The sequence below is a fragment of the Centroberyx gerrardi genome, chromosome 7, assembly GCF_048128805.1.
Source record: "Centroberyx gerrardi isolate f3 chromosome 7, fCenGer3.hap1.cur.20231027, whole genome shotgun sequence".
NCBI classification, from domain to species: Eukaryota; Metazoa; Chordata; class Actinopteri; order Beryciformes; family Berycidae; genus Centroberyx; species Centroberyx gerrardi.
The window spans coordinates 23883457-23911059 of record NC_136003.1 but is presented as its reverse complement, the minus strand read 5'-3'; the positions used below and the strand labels follow the sequence as shown (position 1 = coordinate 23911059).

Below are 27603 nucleotides of genomic sequence, written 5' to 3'. Positions count from 1 at the left end.
GACAGTCGTGATTTAAGGATTTCAAATCCGACTGTTGGTTCTCTAAGCTGCGTCACAAGTAACATCTCACGAATCCGTTCTTTCAGTCAAACAGGATATCTTCACGAGGGACAAATATATTCTTTTTTAAATTCTCTTTTGTGTAGAATATTATGCATGTCTACAAAATAAAAACACAATCTAAGGAAAAAGCACGTTAACAACACTACGAATTTCAGTCAATCGAGTCCACTGACGGTGCAGCTGACTGTGGCCACTGTGGAGAGAAGAGGTGAAGATCATCCGCTTTTTGCAGGGTTTTCATGTTGTCGTTTGTTTTGTTTTTTGTTTTTTTTTTCTCGGTGCGTTGATGGAGCGGGCTTGGAGAGGAGGGACACTGAAAACGGGGAGCCGATCCTCGCTAAGCTCCTCCCCCACCCCGCCTCTCACTCCTCCCCCTCCTCCAGCCCCGCTCAGTGTTTCCTCGGGAGCTTTGCAGCCAGACTCGGCCCGGATGCCCGGCCGATGGATGCAAAGCAGAGGGTGTCCGTGACGATGGAGAGAATTAGGAAACTAGAAAGCATTCCGGCTTTTGACACACCCACCTCCTCCAAACCCCCCACAACCGCCCACCCCACCCCCACCCCCCCCCCACCCCCCTCGTCGTACGACTCTTTCTCTCAGTCTCTTCTCTTTCTGCCTGTCTGACTGACTCTCTGTCTCTCTGTGTCTGTCTCTCTGCTCTCAGTCTGCGTAGAGGATGAAGCCAGAGAAGGTGCTGTACTTGTTGTTGTTGCCTCCGTGGGCCTTGCCCCCGTCCAGCTTGATGTACACCTCGTCCCCTGCGTCCAGATGGAGGATGACGCTGTTGGAGGCGTAGTCGTAGTTCTGGTCCGCGTCCTGGGCGATGGCGCTGGCACGGACCTGCGAGAACAGGGACAGACGTGAGGAGAGAGAGAGGGGGAGAGGAGGCTTAGTAGAGACTCAAGTATCAGGACTCATGTATCAGGGCAGGTCGCCAGTCCATCACAGGCTAACACAGGTAAACAGACACTAACATTCACATACATGGGTGATTTAGAGTCTCCAATCCACCTGACTTGAATGCGTTTGGACTGTGAGAGGAAACCAACGCGAACATTGGGGAGAAACTTTAAAACTCTGAAAATCAAACCAATGTCCCATGAAAACAAAGTTGTAACATCACACAGGGGGACAAATTGTCATCTAGTCAATACCCATTCCAACTTCCATGAATGAAAACACACAGGTTGAAGGTCTTATTTGCCAATATAAAAATACCAATATTTCCTTGTATTGATATTAAAGCTACAGGACAAAGCAGAGGGTCAGCCAAAACCTTGGGCCATTCTGTAAAACATATTTATGGCTTCAATCAAGCCGCCAGACCTAACAACCTTGAAACAAGAGGTCTGCAGAAAGAGAAAGTCTTAGAAACTCAACAACAGGGCTGACTCTGGGGGTGACCAGGCTTCAGTGTGGAGGAAATTACTAAGAAATACAATAAAAACATATCAAGGACACCCACTGCAGACAGGCAGAGGCATTTGATAACACACAGCGAGGGATGACTATAATCAATAGAATGAGTTTGCATGAAAAAAGAGAGAAAAGGAGGAATACATGTGTACCTTTGTCTGTCTGTGCATTTGTATGTGTGTGTGTGTGTGTGTGTGTGTGCTGGCAGTCTGTATGTAGGACATTTGGACCAGTTTCTAAATAACCTGTCCTGGCTAATTAAGACCTCCATCGCAAACATGCACTCCTCTCTAGGGACAAAAGTGTAGGCTGCAGTGCCAAATGGGTGCTGAAACACTTTGTGTGCGTGTGTGTGTGCTTGTGTATGTGTGTTTGTGCGTGTGTGTGCGTATGTGCACAGTGGTAGACTTGTTCATGATATCAGTAAGAATGAGTACTACATAATGCACAATGTGAAGTGGCAGTTCTTAAGACACGCTGTTTGTAGACTTGTCGTTGTCCAGTACAAAGCGAGTGAGTGGAGAGTCAGGAGAGACAGAGGAGGACATGCAGCGAAGGTCACGCACTGGATTTAAACCCCTGATGTCGCCAGCATACGGTATGTCCGCTGAGCCGCCAGGCCTAATTGAATATTATGCAAAAAGGTAACGCCGCTAGTATATTTCTTCTTCTATTTTGAACAGTTACTAACGAGAACCGCGCCGGCCATAATTTAGATAGAATAGGACAAGAAGATCATTATTTTCTCTTCAGCATGAAAAACTGAAAGCACTATACATCCTCTAAAGCAGCCATTGGTTAAATAAGCCAATTAGTCACTTAGTCTGGTCAGTAGGGTTGAATCAAAATCAATAGTTTATGTGCATTTGAAGTGGTTTTCTTGTGGCTCATTATCTGGTCTCTAAAGCCCACTCTGGCCCTTGTCCACCACTGCTTTAAAGGACGGGCGAGGCCCCATATCAGGGCTTTTTGAGCGGGTGTCGACAAGCTGGCCCAACAGGCGGCATGGAGGATGCCCGATAATTAGTTGGCCTATTTAAGGACTACACACAACAGGCATATTGACAAATGTGAGGAGAGGCCAGCTACTGACAGAGATCTCCTGCGTAGACATCGTCAGAGTTGCCAAACCTAACAGGGAGCTTGGAACTGCCTCTCTTAACATTTAAATAATAAATGGGATCAGCATTAGCATCAGCTGCTAATTTGGTAATCTGTGAGATCCTCTGTTTTTTTATTTATTTTCTTTTGATGACATCTTTGGTGCTCAGCGCTCCATTGCTGTGGTGTTTCTGCACTGCACTTCCCAGAGATCACCTGTCAATCAAACAGTGTGTCCAGTACTGTGACGTCTTTTTCCTTTTCTGTTGATGCAGTTTGAGTTTCTGTAGGTGGCGCTCTTTTCTTTCTCTGTTCAGCCATGGTGGCTGTCGCTGCTCATGCTAACGACCCAGTTCTTCTTCTGTTTACTCCAAACAAACATAAAATGCATCACACAACACCTGGTGTTTAGAAAGGCAAATGTCAAAGCTTTCATGCATTGGGTATAGAATGCATCACTGTTGTGTTATATCAATCAGTGGCAGCGAGTAGCAAAAACAAGATTTATTCACATGAAAATGTCAATTATTACTTTAAAAGTAAATATTTCCTAGCCCTAGATGGTATGAGAGTTAAAAGCAACTGATAGCAATTGCATCAAAGTCCTCAAGAGACTTGAGTGATACACTCCTGAACAACACAATGAGCAGCAGACAGACATACAGTAGACTGGAGTGGTTCATGAAATCAAATTACACGGCGGCTTTCCTTCAACACTACTGTAAAAAGCATTTATGTGGGATGGTGTAATAGCTGTGACACATTATTTCAAACCCGACTAAGCCAAGCTACAAGTTATGTGAGTGACATTGCATTACCACAGAACATCTAATCTCCAGTGAACTCTTAATCTCTTAATCATCATGACCATAATCACAACTGTCACAGGAGGGACAGCGCTTCTCCTAATACCTCCCAGAAATTAACATTGTGAGTGCTGCTGTCACAGTCTTCCTCTGGGCACCGCGGAGGTGGAGAACTATTGTCTGAACTTCCGGGTGTGACGGCGTCGGGGTTATTCAGACAACTGTGCCCCGGAGACGCTGTGGTCCAGTTCAAACGTGTATCACGCCGGTTTGCCGTCATTCAAAAATAAACTCAGAGAGCAAACATGGACTTCATACATTTCTCCAAAGTTTCACTCTCGACAAAAACGTCTTGGAACTCAAATTTACCAGCAGCTGAATGTATTTTTTTTTCTCAAATCATTATAAAGTTTTTGGGCATAAGCCAACTTTCTATGATTTCCTGTCAAGTGCTCTTGCTACCTATCAGACATTCAGTTAACAATACCCACAATGATTTTCAAGGGAGCTGTTCTTTGCGTTGCCTTCAGCTTACTGCATTGAATTATGAGGCGGAGAGGAGCAAAGTTGATACTGCTTCAGCCCTCTTAACTGTGTTATTGTCAGTGATGATAAAGGTATATTTTTTGAAATGAAATGAATGTTTCCAGAAAAGAATATATAGTCTTTTATGGTGAGAAAGGTGGATTGAGGAGTAGAAAATAGTGGAGGGCGAGTCAAACTTTTGAAGATACAGTACACTGTGGACTCAGCCACAGATAATGGCAGTCACATTGGTATGAAATGTGCAAGTACTGTAAAGGATAATCTGGATAATGAAATGCTGAGGAGAGGTTTTAAGGTGCAGGGGTAATATATGGAATATTGTACATTTTTTCATTGTTTATCCTCCTGATTAAATCTAGCAAGGCTCATATCGATGTGCAAACAGCCTCCTATTCTGATTCTGAGATGCAGGCGTCCAGCGCATATTAATATGATATGATCTGCCCCGAGCGCACAAAGTCAACACCGTCTTATTAGAGGGTTACTGCTTTGGGTGGGTGGAGAAGGGGTGGGGTGGGGGTGGGGGGGGGGGGGGGTGATGATGGCTCAGGAGGATTTGTCTGTTGGGATTTTAATGAAACTTTATAAAAAAATATTTGCTCAATTGTTCACACAGAACCCGGGGGCCTCTGACAATGTCAGAGATGTGTAATATAGTTTAAATTATTCTCTTCATTTACTTTTTAAGGAGCTAAAATAAAAATGAAATGTCAGCGGGGGGTTTTTTTTAAGTTCATGATGATTTATTTAGTTTTGGAGTAGCACAAATATCACACACTTTCATTCAGCAGAGACAAAATGAGCAAAGTCTTAGTCAAAGTAAACTTTCCCCAAATTCCTATAGTTCAGCCAGTAAGATATATATATATATATATTTTTTTTTTTTGTTATTTTTGTTTTGTTTTGTACTCTTTCTTGCTCTAATGGATTTTTGTCCCTGTCTGAGACTGCCTGAGCCTAAGTGCCGGAGACTGCTCCGTTTGCTTTCAATGATGAGCATGCATGAATAAAATCTCTCTCACTATTTTTGAAATAATGATCAAGGAGCTTCCTATCGCAGTTACCCTTCCTCTCCTCTGCACCCGGAGCACTTGTTAGGGATATGAGGCAGGGGTTCAGACTAAGGCAGATGTATGGAGAGAGAGAGACGAGCAGGACAAACAGCCAACCGGCGGTGCGTGACCTTGACACGGAATATGTAGAGGAACTTTGACAAGGCAAACAAAGCATGAGGCCGTAAGCGCCGGCTCGAGCGATGGTAAATGAGGTGTCAGGCGATGTTGTCTTCCTCGCGGCCGCTCGCGCGTGTTTGCATCCGTCATATCGTCACCGTGATGGCTCTGATTGAATAATATTCTTGAGGGGGAGACACAGAAAATTCAAGGCTGCGCTCGGGCTTAATAGATAATGCGTGCCTGCGAAAGTGAAGTGTGGATTCTCTTAACTGGCATATTGTATAACTGTGAACACGAATGTCGCAGTTATCAATAATGACGGCGCTTATGTGCATAATCCGCTCCAAACGTGAAAGCATGACATGTTTTAACGTATTGACTGTCGGTTCTCCTTAGTCAAGTCGGATTCCTCTCACAGAGTTGCAAATCACACTTCTTCTACATGGCATTTTACATTATCCTCATCCAGCAGCTGTGGTGTGCACTCTTGTACGGTTGGCTGGATTGCCCATGCATTACTTCCAAGCTTCTATCAAATGCTCATATTGAAATACTCTTATTTATGAAAAACACGGCAAATTTGATTGACTTTTATCTGTTGTGGCTGGCCCAGAAATAGCATGTACCGTCTCTCTGGGACAGCGATCTGCTGTGTTACGAGAGGCATTGTTCGTGTGAGTGACAAGGACATATCTTGTAGTCTCTCTGACGGGGATTTGTGGACTTGATGCCGGACCTCCATTTTGGATCACCCACTCCATTGGCCCTCTTTAAATCAAAGTGCACCGCTGTCTAATTGTGTTTGAACACTCCAGCCGTGAACCGCATGCTTAATAGCAGCTTAGATAGCTTGACACAAGGTTGTGCTTGGCCCAACACCATGCATACTCATACACACACACACACACACACACACACAGACACACACATACACAAGCATGCATACGCACATACACACACACGCTCAAGATACAAATTTACACAATGAGAATGAGAAGCTGCTGTCAGATGTGACAGAGCTGTAGTGTCAAACTGCTGTGGTCCTCCCTTGTGTAACAGGTTCATTAATCGGAGGAACCTAACTGAAAACTTGATAAGAGGAATGAAATGGTAGCAAGAGATTTGCCATCTGTCAGGAAGAAGTAGAAAAAGGCTTCCTGAATTATTTCCACCAGCTGTTCTCTTTGTACCTGCACAGCCTCCTCCTTTGAAATGAAATGACTATTGCACAAGCCTCTCGTGGTTTATGAAATTGCTTACACAATGCTAAAGGTACGTCTGGTGCCAGGCATTATCTAAGTTTATCACATGTACCATTGTTCCTCCACCCAAATGGAAACCTCCGAGGGACCAGAATAACAGCATCGCGATTCAACAGCGGCGACAGAGAGGATGAAATCAAGGCAGCTCCTCTTGGTTTGGTGTAAAGAGGCGCTGAAAGAGGCTTGTCAGTGGAAGAAGGGGAGGAAGAAAGAGGCATCAACTCTGACCTGCATTCCAGCCACTCTTTCTCTCTTGTGTCTGACTCATCACACTCAGTCAATTACTGAGATACACAGCGCAGTCTGCCTCTAGCTCCAACACTAAAACCCCAATCGTTGCTCTCAGCGTCGTCTGAAAAGAGACTTTTACTGAAAAATCTTGAACCTTTGTTCACAGCAAGCCTGTTTTTCTAGTGTGATTCCTAGTAACCCTGAGGCACTGCACAGCATCATGCTGCAAGATTTTTATTTTCTTAAAAAAAAAAAAAACAACAACTCTCAAACGAGGCAAAGTGAGTTTCTATGTAAGACTTGGATGAGACGCAGACTCCCAGCTTTGCTGTGACATGCATTTTTCATGAAGTGGCCAATTCATCATCTTTGACTAGGAAGATTGTTGATATCTTACCCATATTCATTTTAAGGGGGGCTAGATGTGTTAAACACACTGAGTTATGGAGCAGACTGTGAGTCATTTGAAGCCATTGACTCGCTGTGAAGTGGGAGAGGAAAATTGTGGGTATCACTGAAGACTGAATTCGGGGGACAGCTAAATGTCAGGGGCATGGGGAGAGAGGGAGAGAGAGAGAGATGTTTACATAAGAGGGGCCAGGGGCACTTGTCTATCTCCCGTATGGGCCCTCATTATAATGAAGAAGCCTTGTGAGTCAACACCATAGCTCGCCTGAGTCAGCCAGCCGCTGGAGAAAATCCATAGCCTATTTTAGACCATATGTTTTTGGTTTCACAGTGCATGAGACGTTATAGCACTTATTCATGAAGGAGTTAATCTGAGATGCCAGTGAGGGGAATGTGTGCGCTGGTAGGCTGTGACGGCTCTGTGAGAGGAGCTCACTGTAAAAAGTCTTAAAGGAACGATTACAGACAAGTGGAAGGCAGTTTCAGAGTAAGTTTTGAAACTTCACCAATAAATGATAGATTTTCTTCCCTCTGGTTGCAGATGACAGCCCGATGTCATCTTGACATTTCCAATCTGTGTGGTATTTCCTAACAACATGGGCAAATCTTCATTTAATAGCCCTCGCACCTAATTAGGCCAGCTCTAATGTTCCACTCGGCAGAGTGTCAAATCCAATGTCCAATTACACAGCAGATCAAGGCCAAAGGTCCGCCTCCACTACCTCTCTGGCTGATTATAGAAGAAGTGCCACGGTATACATCACACAGAAAGAAATGGGTCTGTCAAACGAAGACAGGGACACACACACACGCACGCGCATGCACGCACACACACATACACATGCCAACACACACACATACACATAATGAGATCAATACCACAGGCGAAGGGGCTGAGGGACTGAGGGTGGCTCTCTCCAACCCAGACACGGCTGTCTGTCTATTTGAGACAGAGTCTCTCTGTTACACCAGACACACAGAGGCCTCTCAGTCCTGAAGTCACCACGATACAGAATAGCAGGTCCCAACATTACCAGAATGTTAAAATCAAAAGTCAAAGTATTCCTGTATCTGTGCTCCATGGTGAAGGCCTTGAATAATTATGTTACAGATACTTGTCGCTCACCAATGTGTCCAGTGCTTGTAATGCTCACTATTCAAGCCTTTTTTTCTATTCTGAAGCTGAATAAGACAAGAATCTGTCGCAGTATTCTGTCCTTGTGCGAGAGGAGCTCACTGTAAAAAGTGGAAGGCAGTTTTAGAGTACGTTTTGAAACTTCACCAATAAATGATACATTTTCTTCCCTCTGGTTGCAGATGACAGCCCGATGTCATCTTGACATTTCCTAACAACATGGGCAAATCTCTTTGCATCAACAAAGAATACAGCCTGTCCTAAATGATAAGATGTGTAGTGGAATCCCTTTTCTTATCTACACCTTGCTTTAGAGCATATTTCAATAATCAAAACAAACAGAGCAGGCCCACATCCAGATGGCTCCGTCTGCTCTGTTTAATGTCGGGATTGACACCACATGCTAAACACACTGCGCAGGTTACACCTGGATACACAGCAATAGGATAAACAATCTTGTGCTCATGTGCACCAGAGCTTAAGAACCCCCCTGGAGATGTGTTTATGGGGCGGAGATGGGCTGAGACGGATGGTCTGACATTGGAAATGACATGCAACTACGCTAACTTGAGCCACGCCGGACCTCAGCGGTCCCTCCAGGCTAAAAAGAACCGCGTCGCTTTGAACCACGGTTAGCACACAAAGAAAATCCATGAAAAGGACAGCAAGCTCTAGCTCATTCTGCTATAATGCTATACATCACCCGAGAGCAGTGAGGAACATCGATGGCATTGTGTTAGCACAACCGATTCTGTGGTACCGCGATCCGCATTCTCTTTTGAGCGCGCTGCCGCTCCTTAAAACAAAAGTTTTCTTTTAAGATGAAAACTTTGTAACCCGTTCTGAAGAGCGAGCTACTACAGACCTAACATAGAGGAGAGATGGAGGGCAGCGCACAGTCGGGGTGGGTTGGGGGGAGGGGTGGGGTGGGCAGGCGTGTGCGTTTGTGTGTGTATGAGCACGTTCACCCACACGCACACAAATGCAGTAGCTTGTGTTTGTGTGTGTGTGTGTGTGTGTGTGTGTGTGTGTGAGGAGGCGACTGGAGCAGTAATTGCTGGGGAAGAGCCATGTGCACGAAGGACGTTGAAGCTTATTAAAGGAGGAGACAGAGTGATTATTCACTACGGTCCTCTTGAGAGACTGACGCTGAAGTCATTGCTTTTAATTAACTCTGAAACGGTTTTGCGGATTAATAACAATATTAAGAAGGGAACAGAGAGGAGGAGCATCCTGGATCTGGTTCAAGCTTTTTAATTACAATTAAATAGACTCGATGGCACAATAGCGCCACAGCTATGTCTTTCCCGCCCTCTTTTCTTTCTCCCTCTTCCATAGTATAGCAATGAATTTGTCTTCATTGTCACTGCCTTGCCTCCCAGGATGCGTGCAAGACACGGCAGCGAAATATCGACTCATTGGAGACAGTTTAGGATTGGTTGGAATATTTGGCATGCAAGTAAAAGAATAGGTGATGAAGAAGCCAAAGAGAGAGGGAAGGCGTGTGCGGAGAGGAACTTGGAAAGCAGGTGAAGTGTACTGTGCTGAAAATAGACTTTTTATTTGTTTGTTTACCAGTGAGCTCACTTTTCGGTCTAGCTTGAAAAGTGTCAAGGTTCTGGGGACAATGTTGGGATTCTTCTGTTACACTCTGCTGAGCCAAAAGAGGAAGAGGAAGAAGGGAAGATGGGAAAAAAGCGAAACCCATGGCTGTTGATGTTAGACATGGCTTGTAAGAACCCCCGGAGTGGGAGGAGCACATGCTGGAGCAAAACAGCACTGCGGGGCCTGGAAACCCGCCGCTTCACTAAAGCCAAAAGATGATAAAATACTCGTATTGTCTGCAATTCCCAGGTCTCCCCTGTCCCAACTCACAGCGTAGCTTTTTCGCAGCCTTAAATGAGCTGAGGAAAGCACCGGGCTGACTGGAGGACGATCGGCTTGCCTCTCAGCACTTCATCAATGACATAGCACAAGTTGGCCCAACATTTATAACCATTCACAGTCATTTACGCAGACAGAGGCTGCGGGGCCTTCTGGGTCCACCAACCACACAACCCAATAAACATCACAGCAAAAGGATTGCGCATTTTTTCCGGTAAGAGGAAACTATATCAATGTTGTCTGCTTCTGCCTCTCTAAGCTATGCATAGGAAAGAGAAAGAGAAAGAGAGGGAAAGAAAGAGCAAGTTACCACTTTATAAACATTACCCGGGTCTCTGGAGATGCACACTGTGTGTGTCTAACTTAAGTGCCTTCACTCCCACCTCTTGGGAGCACAATGAAGCAGGAACAGAAGGCGTTTTATAGGAACATATGTTCTCCTTCGCCTATTATGTATCAATGCTTTTATACCCGCCCATAAACATTACTGCGGAGTGAGACGTTATATATAGAGGACCCTTCACATTGCTGTAACTCATTTTTTGGGTTTTGCTGTGTGTGAACTTGCTGAGGGCAAATGAATTAACCTCTAGCTGTCTTGGCAAGACTGCGAGCTGATGCCAACTGTTCTTATCTCCATTCTGCACGTATTACGGTCTCAGGATGCCAGCACCTCTAATGTAAGACCACTGACACTAAAAATAGGACCACAGCGTCCTATTTTAATCTAGCAGTGAAGATATCATTGGGGGGAAAAATAACCTGAGACACTTTAGGAGCTGACAAAACACTTAACTCAAATTACCCATGTCAATATTATTTTACATTAATCTCCCTCTCATTAGCATCATAAGGTAAAGCCTGCAGGTGTCGAACGGGTCATATGGGAGAGGCAGCAGAGGCTGCGGGGCCACGATCTCAGTCACTGTCAAATGACTAATGGAGGATCAGATACTTAATGCTTTTTAGTCTTTTTAGTCATATTTGTTTATCTTGTCTGTCCACAGAGGAAGTCATTGCTCTAGAAACTAGGGCTCTTTGAATATGACCATAGAGCAAAGTGATGATGGAGAGGTAAAATCTCCAAATGCTCATGAAATAGACAATACATTACATTGACTATATATTATTTCTCTCTGTGATACTGTGCTTCACCCTCACCTCATCATATGAGAAAAATGTTTGCCATCAAATAGAAAACACACGTCAGCAGCAGCGTTTCTCATTAAAACACTGCATCTTCGTGTCTGCAGTTAACTTTAAGTGCATAGAGTGCAATTTATGGTTACATTTATATAAATTGCAACTTAGACATGAGTAGTGTTGGAGAGGAATTAATTCTTCTTTCTCTGACCTAATCTGACATAGTGATCACTTTTAGATAGGCTGTCAAAGTCTTAGATAACAAGACATTTTCACTTAATATGTACTGTATGTTCATGTGCACAACTGAGTGAGCCATGCAACTATAAATGGCATAAAAGCATTGAAGTTATACTGCACTTTACTACAGGTGACAAGTAAACTTGATTAAATGTTGATTAAGTATTGAAAGCACTGCCAAACAGCTGCAGATGGATATATGATTTTACAGTACATCTTTTGATGCCAAGGAACTTATTTCTGCAGGAACAAATTGTGAAACTGTGAAAAATGTTTACCTATTGGTTATGGAAGCCTGGTTCTTCTATTCTTTTTGAATTGACAGCCTGCCTCTTTCCTGACTTTATTTCTTTCAAGTTATAAATGCTTTATTTCATGTTTTTCCATGCTGTTGCCAGCAAATGCGGAGAGAGAAACTGTGGTACCTGAGCAAATAAAAGCGAGGAATAACTGTAGAGGAAAATCCATCTTTCTACAGACAAAAGGTACTTTGGAGCTACTTTGAAGATAAGAGATGTGACGGCTGATCGGAAGGCTGGAAACTAAACCAAGTCACACATCGCACACATTACCAACCTGAGTGGACCCTCCGGGGCGCAAAATACAATTACAGCCCCATTAAAATGATGCATCAAAGCAGCCGAGAATAGATCATGTAGATGTCCTATTGCATTTAAAACGACTGCAAAGAGATGAATGCATCCTTACTCATGCGACGGACAGACAACACTGCATATTAATCCGATACTTAGCATACACATACAGGTACGGTCCTTGTTTTCTAAGCGACATTTCCAGTATTTCCCCACCCCTCCTTACACTAATGCGTATTAGCGCACACAGCCACCAAAGCTCAGGTTAAACTGAGGGGAAACCTGTCACTATCATTTTTAACAGCAGAGACGGGAGAGAATTTCGCGCACAAACTGACTAGTTAACTGTTTACATAATAAAATATAATAATAATGATAATATTATAATAATATAAAAAACAATAATAATAATACTATTGTTAACAATAATAATAATTTAATAACTTCTCAAATACACTGGACGATACAAACAATACGCTATAAATGCGACCTTCTCATTACTGTTACATACATTATTCTAGCCTACAGATTTCCTACATTTCCAACTCCTGCAATTTAGTAAATTTCATTCTATATTCTTTGTCACTCGACCTTGTTCAACCCGTAACCCTCAACCCCATCTCACTCAAAACAGTCAAGCACCAACTTCACCATCTGCGAATAAAATTCCTCTACACAATAATCCCCATCCAGACAAATACGACACCGTGCGTGAACGTTTTTCGAGTTTTACATTTGATCGGTGTAACAAAGAGGACGCCGACTCTCCGCTCAACTGAAAAGTGACCGTCCTTTGGATCGCGGCACGCGGCAATGTCAGGACGCATCATGCGAAGAGGGGACGGGAGTTGCAGCCAGACAACACATCTCTCTCTCCAGGCGCGCTTGGTGCCACAGCTGTGCGCTCTGGGGCTTTGGAGGCGCGCGGCAGATGCGCACCGCTTGACCCACAATGTCACTTTTCCTATTTTATTCATGGGCTTTATCAAAAAGCGGTTTCCTAAAATGTCTGGATTTTTAGGAGAGGCATATATATATATATATATATATATATATATATATATATAACTAGAGAGGGAGAGGAGAGAGAGCATCAGGGGAATCAGGTGTGTTGACCCTGAGGCAGGAAAACTCAGTGAAAGTTACAAAGCAGGAAAAGGGCACCAGCTGTCACTAACCTGGCCGTTTTTGCAGAGGTCTGCCCACATGCTGGTGCCGTCCCCTCCTCTCATCAGCACATGGTAGATGAAGAAGTACGTGCCTGGGATGCTGCAGATGAACTTGCCCGAGATGCCGTCGTAGTTGTTGCCCAGGTTGGTGACCACGTCGTCAAACTTGAGGATCTCGTAGCCTTCGTGGGGGTTCTTAAGCCCCGCGTAGAAGGCCACCCGAGGCACCGTGCTGTAGGTGGCCGTGCTGATAGCTCCGTTCCCCCCCAGACCCAAAATCCCAGTCCTTCCCTGATCCCCTCTGTCTCCGGGGGGCCCCACTGGTCCCGGCGGGCCCGGTTCTCCCGGCGGCCCCGGCGGTCCGGGTTTGCCCGGCCTGCCGGGCTTCCCCTGCGGGCCCTGCAGCAGGGTGGAGGGCGGGGGCATGTTGCTGTGGTCGCTCAGCGCCTCCGCCTCAGCCTGGAGGCCAGTGGAGCTGGTGCTGCTGGCCGGAGTGCCCTTGTTCAGGTAGGGGTCGCACACCATGCGGCAGGTGCCCAGCATCTCATAGTGGCTGGCGTCCGTACCCACGGAGCTGACGAGCACGGGGATGAGCACCACCAGCACCAGGACCAGCATAACCCCGACGGCAGCCGCCACCAGGGTCTTCCTCCCGATGCTGAGTCGGGGAAGGGGCTGCGCTGCCAGCGTGGGTCTCCCGGGGGCGGAAATGGTGACTGCTTGGTGTGGGGAGCCTGCCACCGAGGAAAGGGACCCAAAGATCCCGGGAGGAGCTGCGAGAGGAGCGGCGAGCGTGTGAGGGTGAGAGAGAGACCCACATACACTTGGTACACCTCACTGCTCCACTCAGTCACACTGAAGTAGGCAAACACTCACTCACACGCACAGGCAGACATGAGGAACGCAAACATACACAAGGAGACATTCGGCGCGTACTCACAAAACTCACTCTCACTTGTAGAAGAAGAAGCAGGGAAGCAGGAGGGAGAGGATGCACAGCCCAGAGGAATGGAGCGAGAGACAGTGGGAGCGATAGAGAGAGAGAGAGAGAAACAGAGAGAGTGGTGAGAGTGGAATGAGAGTGAGTGAGTGAGTGTGAGAGAGAGATACAGAGCAGCCACTGGGTCTGTATGTGTGTGTGTGTGTGCGTGTGTGTGTGTGGTGTGTTTGTGGTGCCGGATTCTCAGGCTTGGCTTTTTATACGGCGGTTGCAGCGGAGCCCCCCCTCCCTCCCCTCTCTCCCTCCCCTCCCCTCCCTCTCCTCCCTCTCCTCCCCTCCCTCCTCTCATCCCCCCCTCCTCGAGTGAGAGAGGTTGGCGTGGTTACGTCCCCTTCTCTCTCTCCGGCTCACTCAGAGGAAGGGCTCTCATCACATCGCATTACTTTCTACCACTCTCCTGAACCAGTGAGGAGCCAACACAGCCTCAACACCCCCCCACCCCCACCCCACCTCGCCCCTCCTCCCCCCCATATCTTGCTCCCTCTCTTTCATCCTTCTCTCCTCTTTTCTTCTTTCCTTGCTCTCCCTCCCTTTCTCTACTTTTGACGCCATTTCTCACTCCCTTGCCTTCTCTCTCTCTCTCTCTCTCTCTCTCTCTCTCTCTCTCATCAGCATCCAGCCTCTAAAAATAAAGATGGAGCTGTGGAAAAAAGAAACTGTTTTTTTCTATTTGTTTATTTATTTATTTATTTATTTGATTTTTTTTTTTTTTTTTCCTGGATGTGGGTTCTAGAGATGTAAGCGCACATACATGTGCACACACACACACACACACACGCACGCACACACGCACACAAACAAACTCCACAGACACCCCAGACAAATCTGCTATGCGAGGAGGTACTAACAGCCTCTCAGATAAAAAAGGTGCTAATTACAAAAGTTAATGCCAAGAACGAACACAGGAGCCAACCGCTTCAAGTGTAAGACACAAATGAAACATCAAACTGTACATTTAGAGGAACTGTTTCAAAACTTGATTCTGCTTCCCAGTAGATGGGCAAAGTGGCAGGTGACACACAGGGCAAAGGCCAAAGGGTATAAAGACCACTTGTAGGCATAGAGGGGGGGCAAGTGTCTCCTTGCTTTAGGGGCCACTGACATCGACTCTCTTCTGCTGTTATTTTATTCCACTCTTTGCCCTCTCTCTGTGTCAATAACCTTGTTTCTCCGCCTGAATGCGCTGACACCATTTCTTATTGGTGTCTTTTTTTAGGTATTGATTCCATGGTTTTTTATCAAATTAAGGGTCCTGCTTGCGAGAAAAAAAATCTATGTGCGGCAGTGATGTCATTTGTTTGACATTTTCATCCCTTAGAGTGATGAATGGTAAACTAAGAAAGAAAATGACAAAGTTTGTAAACGGTAAACAAACACAGTCATCATGTGAAATATGTGTTGTGCTTGCACAGAGGGTTATCTTTGATGTAGCCGGTCATTTTCTCGGACTAATGCAACAATTCACTATGCAAATGGCCAAATGCATCGAGGATAATGCATCTATAAACAAGCCAGCCACACACCAAAACACTGGACCAACAACAGTTATTATTGCTATTATTTTTTTCATAGCAGGTGTGAACGACGTGTTTCGCATCCATGCTTCATCAGTTTTCTCATTAATTACATCATACATCTCAGGTGTGATATAGAGGCCGCACATAGATCATGTGACCAAATAAATGTATAAATTGCATTGTCAAACAACATACATAAGAAAATCTCCAAGTCATATCAACAATTATACACGTTATCTAGAAACATATACAGTTAATCTATATTAATAGTTACATGGATAAATTGCATTGTCAACCAACATACTGTACATATACTGTATGTCAAAATCTCCAAGTCACATCGAAAGGTATACAAGTTTTCTAGAAAAATATATCAAAGCTGTCAGTTTACAAAGGGGATAAATAGACTACAAAAATACTATTTAGAAAAAACACAATACTGTTAGCACCATGTACTAAAACATATAGTTCCAATGCCAGTCATGGGAAAAGAAGAATCAGAATAATGAAGACATAGAGTTTTAGATAATCATTATACTTATCACAACACTATATAAAGCTGCACATGCTCTCTCTCTTTAACACACTATAATAGGGTGAGGGGACAGTGAAGTGGCTCTATCAAGGATACAACATCATGGATAATGTTGTATTGACGCTATTTCTGTGGACTATTGTTCAGCTTTTGCAGTGGGCGGGTTTTCCTTCCAACCAAACACTATACCAGCTGATTTCAGTCGATAGTCCCTCCTCTCTGATGGAAGGTGTGTTAGTCGGTGAAATCAGCCGCTGTAGCGGTCGGTTGGAATGAAAACCTGCAGACTCGGCCCTTCGCGGCACATGGTTGCCCATCCCCGGCTTAGACGATGTTTGTGCGAGAGCTCGACTGAGCCTTTGTGGAGGATTGAGATGGATCAATGCGCAGGATGCCTGACTATTTGTCACCGGTACATTTGACGTGTCACCAATTATTTTACTGCATTTCTGTCTCTTCATCATCATTAAACTTCAGTCGCTAACTTATGGCATCACCAGTTGGCTTTCTAATTTATCTCTGAGCAGAGTCTGTGAGACATGCAACCCAAATAACTCACACACCAGGTGTGCCTGCGGTGCGTATTTGCCTATTTTGTTTTACTCCTCATAACAGACATGGAGTTTGCCTATATGAGGAAGCACACAAGCCCTAAATTGGTTTTGGGGTTTGTTTAGGGGGCCATTGTTTGTTCTTCACACCTGCCTGCTGTACCTGCCAGTCAGATCGCTGCGCCCCAAATCTCTAAATCTCTGAACCACAGAGATCAATGCACACCAGAGAGGACAAACAGAGAGCGATAGTGATGAAAGAGAGATGAGAAAGAGGGGGAGACAAGCAATAGAGAGGCGGAGGGGGAGCGAGAGGTACAACATGGAGAGGGAGTTAACTGCAGTGGCAGCTGAGGTTTATATCAGTGGAGCCGGTTTGTTTTGCTTGATTTGTTGGAGAGTACAGGGAGGGAATCCATGAGTGTCAATGCCACAGTTTTACTGCCATTGATTGGTCTTGGTGAAATGTCTTTTAACGAAGTGACAACACATTTGGAGATCCTGATTGGCTACATGTGGTAGAAGCAGATTTTCATGGTCTGAGCTGCCGTTTCTGTGGCGTCTGAATCGAACACCAGATTCTAAAAGCAATATAAGGATTTGTTATATTTTGAAGGCTTTTAACTGAAGGGTTTTAGTAATTGATCCTCCTTCATTTCCAAGATTTCCAAGATATTTCAATATTTTAAATCTTACAAGCAGCAGTAAATTTCATGCTTCTCACGGAGAGTTTGTCAGATCTCTCTCGGGCTTTGAAACAAACACTTAAATAGGCTTAACCTTGTGCTCCCTGTAATTCAATAAGGATAATTTGCTGAGCTCAACAAAGAGCACTTGCAATAACAGCGCTAAAACCCTAAACAAGTCACCATGACATCACGCCCATAATCTTTGAAATAAAATAGACAGTCAACATTCACTTCTTTGGATCTGCTCTTTCAGCTGAGGCTTTCACAACTCTTTCGTTCCACTGGGAGGTCGCTCTTATCAAAGTGTCTTCCAGGGCCGTGAGTTCATACATTTATGAAACATGTTTCTCAAAAGGAATAGCGGATCAAATGATGGCTTGTTGCTTTACAAATGCCATTTGCCGTCTTTCGTGACCCTGTGGCCTCCAGTATATGGGCAAGAAAAATTGCCAGCTCCACTACTGCATCAGTGAACACAGGAGTGCCTTAAGAGAGGTGATGAGAGGTCCTCAGTGACAAAACATTTCAATGAGGCAAAAGGCCCTGCTGAGAGTTTGTCCTTTTGCAGTATAGACTCGGTTCTACCGCGTCGCCGACACGCTGACCAAGGAACAAGGCTCCTCCGACTTGAGAGCAAATGGATTTTTCAAATGAAAGCTCTCGCATGTTATGGTGTGAATGAAGAGAACAACCTCAGTCGCTTTTTGTAATTAATTATCCGTCTCTTTCTTCCTTCCAAATGTGTCAGCATGTATCATCGTCCCCCGCCTCCCACTTGCCTAATGATGTCCTTTCCAATTTGCCATTTTTGTTTCCTCTTCTTGTTGCGTTGTATGAGAATTCGCCAAGTATCTCAGGTTTGTGTTACACTTTCTTGCTTTTTCTGTGGGCCAGAAATCTCAGAAATCCATTGTTATACACAAATATCCACTGTTTACATGGTCAGCCTTATCTATCTGTTGCTTTGGTCTTGCTGTTTGTTGCTGTTTCTCCCTGTGCATCCACATTTGCCACTGTGTATTTTTTTGGCACATGAATTAAAGTCACCTTTTTCACATCAAAAATCTCAAAAATCTCTTTCTCACATCAAAAATCCATTTTGTTTATTTTTCGGCTCCCGTGATGGTTGTGATACGACGTATTTTTGTTTTTCTGCTTTTTTCTGATACCCATGCACCCGTAAAAACTGTTTTCATGTGCTCACTGATATAAAAGCAGCGCTCTCTACCTAAGGACAGTAACCCACACCAGCCATAAATAATTTAATCTATGACCAGAAATTGTTGGGTCATTCTTTTCCTGGTGTCATGAAAAATGGAAACAAAAGCTGAAAAAATTGAATTGAAATGTGCTGTGAACTTCCTTTTTTGAGGGCTGATTTTCACTCCTGCGTGGATTGTTATTAAAAGAGCGCGTAGATGGGAGTTTTGCCAGGTGAATTGCAGTGATGAGACAGTGATGGGAGAGTAAAGCTTTGAAATACAATAAGTGGGCTGCCGGGAGGGCGAAGTATACAGGAAACCACAACCTCAGTAGCGCCGAGGCCGGGCATCAGCCACATCCAAACACAGCTCAAAAGCACTCAATCACTTTGTTGTTCTCCCTGGTTACAAAGAGATGGGGAGGGAGAACAAAATGTGTTTCCAACAGTTTCAGAGGTCCGCAAGGGGAAATCACTGAACATGGAAGGGTAAAAAAGACTTTTAAGGATTTGATTTCTTCAAGAGAAAAGTTGAACAGGTCAAAGAAACAAAACAACAGCGCAGACACACAAGCAAACACAGTAGATGCCTCATCTCCAGTTGAGTTTGTGTCTCTGATTGCTTCCCTTGTGTTGCTCCTGGCCGAGGCTTATCAAAGAGCTCCTTTCATAAGTGCCAGGATCAAGCCACTGCTGTGACTGCTTGGCGCCCACTGAGGTGGTTTGGAGGTGGGGAGGGAGGGGAGGCGGAGGGGGCGCGGGGGGGAGTTTAAACAGAGAAGGCAGAGCAGAGGAAGTCAAAATTGAAAATGGTGAGTGAAGGGTAGATGGTGCATTTGTGGGGAAATTGGTAAGGGAAAGGGCTGCATTCAGAAGAGAATTGCCCATGGCTTCTGCAAAGTGTATGTGGAGTTAAGAGTGTGTGTGTGTGTGTGTATGTGTGTTTGTGCATGACAGAAAGAGAGAAGAGAGAGAGAGGGGGTATGCTTCGAGTCTGGGGAGGGGTTGTTTTTATATATGTGCTAGGAAAATTAATATGTATTTGCTTTAAGCCTCCTCTGCCTCGCTGATTTTTTGCTGACACGCACTCTCATGCACAGTATATATCCAGGTGAATGCAGAAACAGTGAAGGACATGACTCCAGAGGAAACAAGCAACACACACACACACACACACACACAGAGAGAGAGAATACCCTCAGGCCATGTGTTCCTCCTCACCACAGCAGTCATGGTTCTATCAAGCCTGACATCTGCCTTGTTTACTAAAGCATGTGACAGCGTTGCATTTTTACAGGACATAATGACGCTGACTTTGCCAGCCAGAGATCATCCACTTAGGGCGAGTCAGCCTTGCATTCATTCATGTAGGGGGCTCATGGGTTTACAGTAGATCTTATTACCAAAATGATTAGGTCATGCTGTAAACACGGTGCACTTTATGCAGCAGTTAGTCATCCGTTTATTGCGTACACTTTTCAGTGCAATGAGGTGATTACAGTTGCATGATCACAGTGCAAGATTATGAAATATTTACAGGCGGATTACACAGAGACACACTCATCATCCAACAGCAGGACGAATCGGACGCCGCACAGACACAGACCACTGAAGTGTTGCTGCCGATGTCAAAAATGAATAGGATTTCTGCCTTCCCATTTACCAATCGTTTCGTCCTTTAAATATGTGAAACCATGACATTAGAATTATCACACGGCTCAATGGATGATATCATGGCCTCTCATAAAAAGGCATATAACTTCCGAACAGATTAATGTAACACCATCAATCTTTTTGGCCTATATCAACAGACATAAGAAGAGGCCAACCCTCCATTACTTGCCCAATCAAACAGCATGGGGGCACTGACGAGCTCACTTCCTTTAGACATAACCTCCGTGCTAATTTTTCCAAAATGTGGTCCAGTGGTAGAAGGGCGGCCCTAATGGCCACTGAACAGATATAGAGCTGACTGGCCATGTGGTGTTGCAATAATCAGCTAAAATGCTTAAAAGTGGCTAGAATTTGAACAGGCAGATCTCAGGTCCCATTACAGGTCATGAAAATGTGAGCATCTCCTGTTGTGAAACAAGTTGGTAATGTGGCATGGAAGAAATTAATTAGCTTTTGGTATGTGGAACTGGCATATTTTGACAAATGCATCGTGTTGGCGGAGGTATGCGCTCTACTGAGTGCCATCTAGTTATATGTGTTATCGACTTAATCTATTTTTGTAAAAGTATTTGCTAACAAACTAGGCACGGATGTAGTGTCACAGGAGCATCTCTCTAGCGCACAGAGCAGGTGACATCAGTGTCACATGCGGAAATACTAAGCTAGTTAATGCTAGCGTTTGTGGGGTTTTTTTGCATTTCTTCATTGCGGCTTCAAAACTGATCCACACCCGCCTTAACAAATAAAGAAATTCATATTAAATTAAAAGATCTTAAGCACAAGTGTGGAACATAGAGGCATTAACATCATTTTACCCCCCTAGCCTGTTCATTTTCCCATTAGTCTGGAACTGGAAGCCCTTATTTGGACAGAAAGTTTGCGTCACGCTTCGGTGGTCTATTTCAGTGACAGTCAAATTTTGTCACCCATGAGCACAGCTTGATCTTTAGGCTTGATCCTTGTTTACATATTGTCTTCTTTTCTGTGACTGAGCAGCACAGCTCCGGGGATCTGCTGCGAAACTCTCTGTCATCCAGCCTGCAGGATGGGCAGCAGGGGACTGCAAGTGAGACAATGAAGACATGCTCCTGGAGTAACACACTGACTCACTGCAGGGACAAGAAGCCTGGCAATGTTAGGATGATATATCTGAGCCCGGTCTGCCGAAATTTTGTGGAATGATGGACGGATGATGGAAGTATTTTCTCTGTGCACAAAAAGTGAGAAAAATACGTTTTCCCACCATGAATGGATTACGTGAAAGAGACACAATTAGAAACAGGCGGTAGTTTGACATTTGAAATTTTCTTGCCTCTGTTGAAACAGGATTTTGGGGCGGGACCTAACGCAGGGAGGGATCATTCAAAGTGTGAACCAATGGGAGATCAGTTAGGGAGAGAAAGGCAGTTGTATTTGATGGGAGGGGCGGAGGGGCGGGATTATTCAAATATCTGTGATGGTTTTATTGGTTGGAATTTTTATGTCGCCTCCTGGTACACAATGAAGTCACAGCTACAGATTTTCCATTTTCCAGGAAGTAAAAGTAATGTAATTGTGATATAAAAATACAACAAAATATCTTTTTTTTGGTCATTTGTTTGGCATAAATTAAATTGTCAAATAGGTCTATGAGCTAAAAAGGAAAAAAAGTCATTTTTAATTTCAGACTTTAACCGTTAACTAAACTATTTACATGACATACAGGTGGAAAATGGCGTGTCCGATTCATGTTATTGTCACACAATTTGATTTGTGACAGCGAAACGTAATGTTCTCATAATTCGTGTCCACAACACGTAATCTGCATTTCGCAGTTTGTTCTCATTTCACAAGTTTTTATGAAGCTGTGTTGGATATCTAGGTTATCTATGGTGATGATGTGTATTTATATTTACGCGATCGTGTCTACAATTTCTTAGCGGGCGTTATCGTCCCCCTCCCTGCGGCGAGCGGGTCGCGGCTCCGCCCGGTCCTGACTCCTCTCCCTCCAGGATCCCAGATGATGGGATGACCTTTCCACCTCAGTCAGGACTGCAGAGTCTCTCCCAGCGGGAACTGAAAACTCATCTCTTCACTAAAACACTTCCCATCCCTCTCCCTTCCTCCTCTACTTGCATCTGATTTTACTCCTGTCGTGTAAAATAATAATGATAAAGGTAATAATCAAATTTATTTGCGGCACAGAAATATTTGTCATATTTATAGTCTGGGTTTTTTGATGCGTCATGCACTCCTTACCATTTGTTGCTTGCAGTGTTGGTTATGTAGGAATTTCAGTTTATTCTACTGTTGCTCTCACTGTAAGTCGCTCTTGATAACAGCGACAGCCGAATGCCTAAAATGTAAAATATAAACTGTGCTCCTTGTGTATTTTCGCCCCACAGAAACAGGGCTCAGCCTGTAGAGTTCACTGGCTGTCGTTCCCCCTTCATGTTAAAGGTTATACTCAGCCTTCCACTGGGAAAATACAGGCAGGCAACTATGGAGTGCAACTATACAGACGTTTCCTGGCACAGTGTGCAGAAGGAAATAACAGCAATAACATAAGAAAACACTCTTAAAATGTTTTCCCTTCCTGAAGATTTAGCAGTGGAACATTTGTTATTTTGTAAAGAGTAGAAAGAATAGCCAAGGTAATAATACCTTAAAATAAGGAAGAACATAATAAATGATTCAGCCATGCCTTAGCCTTCCCTGCCTTTTCTGTTTTCAGTCCCCGACTGGATCCTTAATATTGCTTCAAGGTCATGAAATTCAGTGTGTGTGTGTGTGTGTGTGTGTGTGTGTCTGTGTGTGTGTGTGTGTGTGTGTGTGTGTGTGTGTGTTGATGAGTCAGGCCGATTGAATTGAAATAAAAAGACAGACAGAATGGAAGTGGCAAACTAAACCAACTCACTTCAGTTCCTGCTGATAGGTCCACTGACCTGTTGTGTGGTCCAAAGAGTTGTCAAGTGTATCATAACAGCCTTCATAAAAATAAAAATAAAAAAAGCACAACAACTGTGGAGGATGCCTCTATTTTTGAGAGGAATCTGAAATAAATCTTGTATTCCTGGTACAAGGGGCGAGCAACTTTGATTTCTGGATCCTTAAGTATTCAGTTTGTTGGGAACAAGCTGAATACTTGCAATGAGCCTATGTGCGCAGTGCTCACCGTTCTTGAAATGGTTTCAAATGCACTGCACTGCGAAATTGTCTATGTTAATTGAACTCTGACAGTGTAAAAACCAACCCTGTGCAAGTGTTTGTCTAAGCCCACACCCGTCAGTTAGAGCCTCAGAGCCATATCAGCTCTATGAGAGGACAATCAACACTTGTGAACTCCAAATGCATAAATGTCACAGAAAAATCACTGCTTATTAACACTAGAAAATTTGCTGCGTATTGAAAAAATACCTATTAAACAGTATTTTCAACTTTTTCAACTGGGTGTCGTCAGAAGATACACTGTGTGGATAAGTGAGGACTTTTTGTGTTATACTCCTTTTTCTGTCTTTGTTCTCCTTCTTCTTTTCTGACCCAGGGGAAGTCCCAGGGTGGTTTCCTTCATCCAGGCATCGAAGACAAGAGCCTGTCAAAACCTCAGCTGGAGTCCGGCGATGGGGCTGCGTGGCCTGGCCTCGCTCCCAGCATGCCGGGGCTGCAGCAGAGAAGACCGTGGAGGAATATTTTCTCCTTGGGGAAAGGGAGCTGCGGTGGAAAAGGCTGCGTCCCCAGAGACGGGATGAAGGGATGAGGTGAGGAAGTGCTAAAACTCCTGTCTTCTGTACTTTCATCACAGAAAACTGTCACTTATCATCTTACCTGCAAGAACCAGCGTGCAGTAGAAGTACTGCTGATATTAGATGAAACAGATTTTGGAAGGGTTTGTGCTGTACACAAATGTACAAACAGCAACGCAGCAGTAAAGATCATCATAAGCTACAACAGCCGCCAATATACAAAAATGTATTATATTTTCAAACAAGCAGTGATTTATGCCTTTCCCCCTATCTTCATATACAGTAACTTACATCAGCTTGATACTACGTAGTATGATAGAAATGTTCTGACAGAGTCATGTCAGCCTAAAAATGCAGGTAAACATTATTCCACATATAAAAATAATGGGTAAACTCTCTACCTTCATATGGAGTTGAACCATTGCTGATTTTATCGACTCATTTGATTTTGAAATTTATTCACATATTTATCCCAACTTTTCCTGCAATACCAAGCCCTTGTGTTCATACTGAAAATCTCATTATGCTTTGTCTGGCTGGTAGCCCCTGTCCTTAAATAACTTACAGTAGAACGCTACACTATGAATCTGAAATTACTCTAAATTATGCAAAATGATAAATGTATTGCCTTGTAGTGATATTAATATTGATATCAGTAAAATATAAGATAATAATTGTGTGCCTCTTTTAGCTTAGCAGCAATAAAATTGCACAAATACACAAAAGGTCATGGCTATATACGGGAAATGGATGCATAATGATATCCCCGCATATTCGACTGTGAGCCCAGTGTGTCTGCAGGAGGGAGCCGGGGAGTGTGTGTGTGTGTGTGTGTGTGTGTGTGTGTGTGTGTGTGTGTGTGTGTGTGTGTGTGTGCGTGGGTGTGTGGGTGAGAGAGTAGGTGGGGGGTGGGGAGGTTTGAAACAATTGAGTATAATAATGCTGCTGATAAAGCATCCGCTCATTGGCAAAAAGGGGAGAAATGCACATGCAGACTAACAGAGAAGCAAATGTAAAGACAGAGGCACAGAGATAACTCTAACCCTATCTATCTATCTATCTATCTATCTATCTATTTCTCTATCTATCTATCTATCTATCTATCTATCTATCTATCTATCTAGTATGTAAGTAATAAAATGAATGTCCATGAATCCATATTCACAGCTACAGTATGTCATGTAAAAACTGTGTGGGCAGTGAAGCAGTCCCATAGTACAGTACAATGCCATGTGGATTCCCACCTGCCCACCCACTCTCTCCCCTCCCGCCCACCCACTCTCTCCCCTCCCGCTGCCAGGCACCTCCGTCGTCCGACCTCCGACCCCCGCCCGCCGCAGCACCCTCCGTCTCGCAGCGGGGGACCATCCGCACGCTTTAGTGCGTAACAAGTATGAAAGTATTTATGTGTATGAAGTCATCTTGATGAATCACGATCAGTGTGGAAGGAGCTCTGATGAGGTTCCTGTCCCATCAGCGTCCATGTCGGCCCGCGGGCCCCGCCTCTCCCCGCTCAGTTATATATCATCTAGCTATCAGGGAGGAGTGTACAGTACAAAACATCATTAATATGAAAATCATTAGTATGGATCTGGGAGCAGGGAGGGCCCGCCTTGATATAATGAGAAACCCTTGATTAGTGCTGCTCTACCTTCTACAATTGGACACACATTTATTATTTAGCGTTTGGAAACACGCGTGCAAAAACATGCATATTTACAGCGTTTACATGAAAAAGTGTAATTACGTATTTGTGTCTTTAAAGGACTTTTACTGCAGCGCGCTCAAAGTATAACACTGAATGCTTGTGTGACTGTTCCAGTGTGTTTTATCTGGACGGTGCATTTAATTCGCAGCACATGCCATGCTTTGTATGCTGGAAGCTCCATATAAGACACAGCACCTTCTGCACAGCGCCTGCTGACCTTGACCTTGTGTGTGTCTGTCTTGGTTTTTGATTTCTGCTTATTTCTCTCCACTAAGAAAAATTGTCTCATCTGGCTGAACATTTTTTTTTTTCCAAGTGAAATCTTCCGAGATCTATGAGCAAGCTGACCACCTGACAACACACCTGGATCCAAAAAGCGATCCAAATTTCTCCCGTGAGATGGAGAGAGAGAGAGGCAGAGGAAGAGAGGGAGAGAGAGGGAGAGAGAGAGAGAGAGAGAGAGAGAGACAGAGAGAGAGAGAGAGGTGGAGTGCAAAGGGGAGCAACCAAAAAGCAGTCCCCTCCCTCTTCCCCCGTACAGCATGGCAGTTAATTTAAATTCTGCAAGGAGACAACCCATAAATCACCTCCATTCTGACTAATGGCTTCTGCACTGAGGGGAAAACTCTCGCCTCTGTACCTGGAGACATTTCGCACTGCGAAAAATATAGGCTACTTACACTCGGGTGTTTGCGCACACAGAATACACACACATCTATATATATGTATATATATAAATATATATATATATATACATATATATGTATACTCTCATCAAAACACACATCTGATTCACGCAGACAGACATATAGTTTTTTGAGAGTCAGCACGGCTGCCCCTCCACCTGAGCAGCTTTCACCAGAAGCAGAAATCCCCCAGTGTTGGTCCATAATTAGCCCCTTTAGCTGCAACTTCTGACGTCAGACGTGTGTGACACGAAACTAACCTTGGACTGGATTCCAAAAACTCACCCTGGGTTAGCACACTAGCACAGCTCACACTGGCTTATATGTGAGTCACAAAATCTACTGTAAATGCTGATTTCTTTTGTACTGGTTACTAGACAGAACCTCAGGGATTTCACAAAGTTTTTTTCTGATGATTATATCCAAAATCGCTGTATTTTGCAGCTGTTTTTGTGTTTTTACTGAAAAATTGCGCAGCGAGTTTTTGCGGTTTTTGATTCTTTATTTGCGATAAAAGATTAACAGAAGTTGCGAGTCACCAGCACCATGTTACAATAATATTTTTTTCCATAAGTGATGTAATCAACTCATTGTCGCAGTGAAATTGCCGTGATTTGTGAAAATCAAAGTTCTATTCTTTTTTCTTTACAGATTTAATGCAGATTCTGTAAAAGTCTAGCAATTGGTCAAAATGGTAATCCCCTGCAGTGTTTGCATGGATCACTTAGAGTATGTTTTATGTTGTTTTATCTACTACAGAGAGCTAGCTAATAGATTTAATGAGCAAATCTGACAGCCAGAAAAATGAGACAATTCTCAGTCTCATTTTCCTCTCATTTGCATGCATCCATCCATCTCTGATCATTTTATTGAAGTGGGTTTCTGCCTATTCATTTTGTCAGCTAACGTCAGCTATAAACTGTGAACCCAGACAGCGACATTGAAAAAACACCTGCGATATAAGGACAGTCACTTTATAACCGGGCATTCAATAAACACAACCAGCCTAGCCTTAAAAAAAAACACATAGTCCTTCAGTATCACATTAGGCTAGTGTGAACAGTAGGCTGGGCATGTGTGTGTGTGTGCGTGTGTCTGTGTGTGTGTGTGCGCTCATGGCCAGGCTGGACCAGACAGGGTGGGTTGGG

At 44.1% G+C, this 27603-nt stretch overlaps 1 protein-coding gene across 1 annotated transcript; it reads right to left on the bottom strand.

Moving 5' to 3' along the window:
• Positions 1 to 723: 723 nt before the first annotated feature.
• Positions 724 to 13790, bottom strand: c1ql1l2 (complement component 1, q subcomponent-like 1-like 2). Its single transcript, XM_071925750.1, has 2 exons — positions 13182 to 13790; positions 724 to 903 (listed from the first exon to the last, which is right to left on the bottom strand). The coding sequence occupies exons 1-2, from the start codon at positions 13788 to 13790 to the stop codon at positions 724 to 726; spliced, it is 789 nt and encodes a 262-aa protein (XP_071781851.1).
• Positions 13791 to 27603: the final 13813 nt, after the last annotated feature.